This window comes from Limulus polyphemus, unplaced genomic scaffold, assembly GCF_000517525.1.
Source record: "Limulus polyphemus unplaced genomic scaffold, Limulus_polyphemus-2.1.2 Scaffold288, whole genome shotgun sequence".
NCBI lineage: Eukaryota > Metazoa > Arthropoda > Merostomata > Xiphosura > Limulidae > Limulus > Limulus polyphemus.
The window spans coordinates 155,413-158,705 of record NW_013665898.1 but is presented as its reverse complement, the minus strand read 5'-3'; the positions used below and the strand labels follow the sequence as shown (position 1 = coordinate 158,705).

At 31.9% G+C, this 3,293-nt stretch overlaps 1 protein-coding gene across 1 annotated transcript in view; it reads right to left on the bottom strand.

Annotated features, from left to right (window-relative positions):
- LOC106457068 overlaps positions 1 to 1,023 on the bottom strand; it is a 54,751-nt gene extending 53,728 nt beyond the window's left edge. Inside the window, exons 1-2 of the mRNA XM_013916454.2 lie at positions 843 to 1,023; positions 282 to 424 (exon numbers count right to left, since the gene is read on the bottom strand). Of these exons, the coding sequence (XP_013771908.1) occupies positions 282 to 424; positions 843 to 933 (234 nt within the window). The 5' untranslated portion in view covers positions 934 to 1,023. The remainder of the gene's footprint in view (positions 1 to 281; positions 425 to 842) is intronic.
- Between the last annotated feature and the right edge of the window lie 2,270 nt (positions 1,024 to 3,293).

Sequence of the window (3,293 nt, the reverse complement as noted above, 5' to 3'; positions counted from 1 at the left end):
TTATTAAAAATACTTCACTAAAAATATGATTTTTTGTATGTGAAAAACTGCCAAATTTCGTGAAGATATAAATGCTATATCAAAATTTAGTAGTATCAAATCTATAAAGACTTTATACTAGTACAAAAAGGTCACGTGGTCAGTCAAACTGACCGAGCCCATGAGAGAGTTAACATCAAAAAACTATTTTTCTTCTTCAACATTAAAACTTAAACAACTGTTCTTGACTTGAATCAGCTAAATCAAACAGAAAGAGAGATATCTGAAAAACATAAACACACCTGAGATGCTAAGTCAAACATCTGAGCTCGAACATGAACTGCTTGAAGAGGCAGAGCTAATTGCTGACCTGAAGAATCTAACATCTGTAAGCCAAGAGTCACCTTAGTCAATGGATCTTCAATATTGCTGACATCATCAATATCTAGAAAACAGAAGCACACTTCAAAGAAAGAAGTATCACCATTTGACATTTGGATATAAAACAAAGCCTTTCTAAGAGTTATCTATGGACATCTAGAGAAAGGATAATGGCTTTAATAATAAAATTTCTGGACAATAAGAACAAAGACAGTGTCTTTATCACTTAGATATTTTAGTGATTAGAAAGAAAAAATAATGTCCTTATCACTGAGAATTTTTAGATCTCAAAGAAAATATGAAGTACTTATTCAATAATAAAACAGTATGTCAGAAGTCCACATGAATGTAATTCATCAGCAATTATTGAATGAGGTTAGATTCACTAGATCCTTTATAAATTAAATATCAAATTCCACTATTTTAAATTTTTGTTTACGTGAACAAAGAACATATAATAACAATATAATAATCATACTTACTACTATTGTACTTAGACATTTCTTTTTCATCAAATGAAGATCTATTCAAATATGTATCTTTAACATCACATCTGAAAAAAGCTAAGTCCATAGAAGCTAAACTCCTTTCCTCTGGTATGGAAAACTCCACTAAGTAACACAGCTGTTGATGGTTTTTATCATACACAACAAATTCATTGTCCTGAAACAACAAGATGTGAAAGATAAATTTTAATTACATTTATAATAAAACAGGACAATAAATCAGATTAATTCCATTGTGGTTTGGAAATCAAACCAGGTGTTTCATTTTTTAGCTTATTTCTTGCTTCTGATCTTCCTACAGATGTAACTGGAGAATTCCTTTAGGCTTGTACTGATGGGTTCTCAAGTTATATCAGTGGTGTAAAACTCTGTTTTAGGTGATGTCAATAAAAACTGCATTATGGAAGATTTGACTCCATTCAAATAACTACATACACAGTTTGAAATTAATGGTGGTCCAATCGCCATTGTCTACCAAAAATGCTGGCAGACTAGTCAAAAGATTTTCATGGGTGGTCTGTGTGGCCACTAAAAAATTGCCATGAAAATCTAAATTTAAGTGATTACTTCTCCTATAAGATAAACAATGTTAATGTCATGAAACAAGTACAAGAACAAAAAAAGTTATCCTGAGAATTATTTGAAATGTTATTTTCAAATACTGAGTCAATTTTACACTGTTATTTGAAGGTTTAGAAGCATCAAGTGCAATGGCTTGCATGAACTGAAACTCTCACTCAGCCAGCTTTAACCGGGTACAGTGTATCCACCAACGCAGTGTAAGTAAATGCTGTGCATGACACAGACACTAACAAAACTTCATCTGTTGGCTGCATTGTGGATCCTAGCTCTTACTACATTTTCTAATTTTCTCAGGGAAAAGGTGTGTACTTTGTACCTTATTCAACACTGAGTGACATAGGCTAACTTTGTATGTTACACTTTACTGTCTTCCATTGATTGTATTTTCAAGCTTTATCTGTTTTACTACAAGCACATGGCAATAATTTTGGGATTTGTTGTGTTTTATTTTTGCTTTTTAAGACAAAGTACAAGCTTCCAGAACGGAAGTTCTGAAATCAACAGGTGTGAGTTGGGGCAGTTTTTTAAGTTCAAAAAGTGAATGCTTCAATAAAGACAGAAAAAAAGGAACTGCACACTCACTGTCTTAGATTATTTGTCTGCAGTGATCATCAACCAATGATACGAGTTTTTATCCTATTTATTCTATGAAACTGAGCAACAAAATTCATTTTACACCATTGTATGCCACATACTGTACATCAAAACGATTTTAAGGTATAATACATTTCTTACTCTTTTTTAGCAGGGTTTTATTTTCTTTTTTAAATCTTTTTTTTGATATTTTATCTCTCAGTGAATCTTTGTTTGTACTACAAGTAAAAATGGTCAAAAGTATGATTCATACTATGATTCATTCATTTAGGAGTTGGTTCATTATGAAATAAAGAAAAAATATATTGGCCACCCAAAAGCCATGTCTAGGTGGTCCAGCTAGCTACCAATAAAAAACAGCATACTCAAAATTTGACCTAATATTGGAAAGACTGAAAGAATTGGCCAACATATTTAGGGTTTGTACTTAATTGTTAAGTGCAAGTGTCCTCTATTTTGGTGCACATGTCTGACTAAATGGTTAAGATGGACATGATAAAAATGTGTTTACATTTTTGATAAATATTATGGCCAATTTCTTCCTTGAATTTATCCTCAATAAGAATCAAATTAAATTTGCAACACATTTTCTGCTGAATTTCTAGTTAAAACAGTTGCTATTCGTACCTGTTGAAAACCAGTGTACCTGAAAATACTAAAAAGCCTGAAATTTTGGTGCTGTAACCACAGTTGTTCTTTTGCAGGGTTTTCTGTATTCTATTTGTGCTTCTTTGCACTCTCACAAACCTAACTTTGAACTTGGACAAAATATGTAAGTAGCATTTTGCAGACAGAGGACTTAAAAGGAAGATAAGGAACTGGGAGACTATGAGCTGAATACAGGACTTTCACTGCTCATGAAGAGTGTCATGCTTACAGTCTCGATCTGGCCAAATTTTATTAAGAGATAATGCCTAAAAATTTTGAACTTCAATCTATGAGCACCAACAGAAGCTAGCATTTGTGATGCTTCACCCATAAGTTAAGCAAGATGCTAAAAAAAATGTTCATACAACTAGTAACACCTTAACATTTAACCCTATCGTCACGGGTATCCTTTACTGCGCATGACACAAGGTTTTAGTGTCTTACATTCAAAATATTATTATACTACTTTTTATGTTATATCAATTATAATAGCTTAAAATCTTAGCTAATAATCCATATTTTGATAGTATACAAGTTTTAAATTCTTAATTCTACAAGGGAATATAAAAAAAAATTCTGAATTTTTACTAGTGTGACCCATGT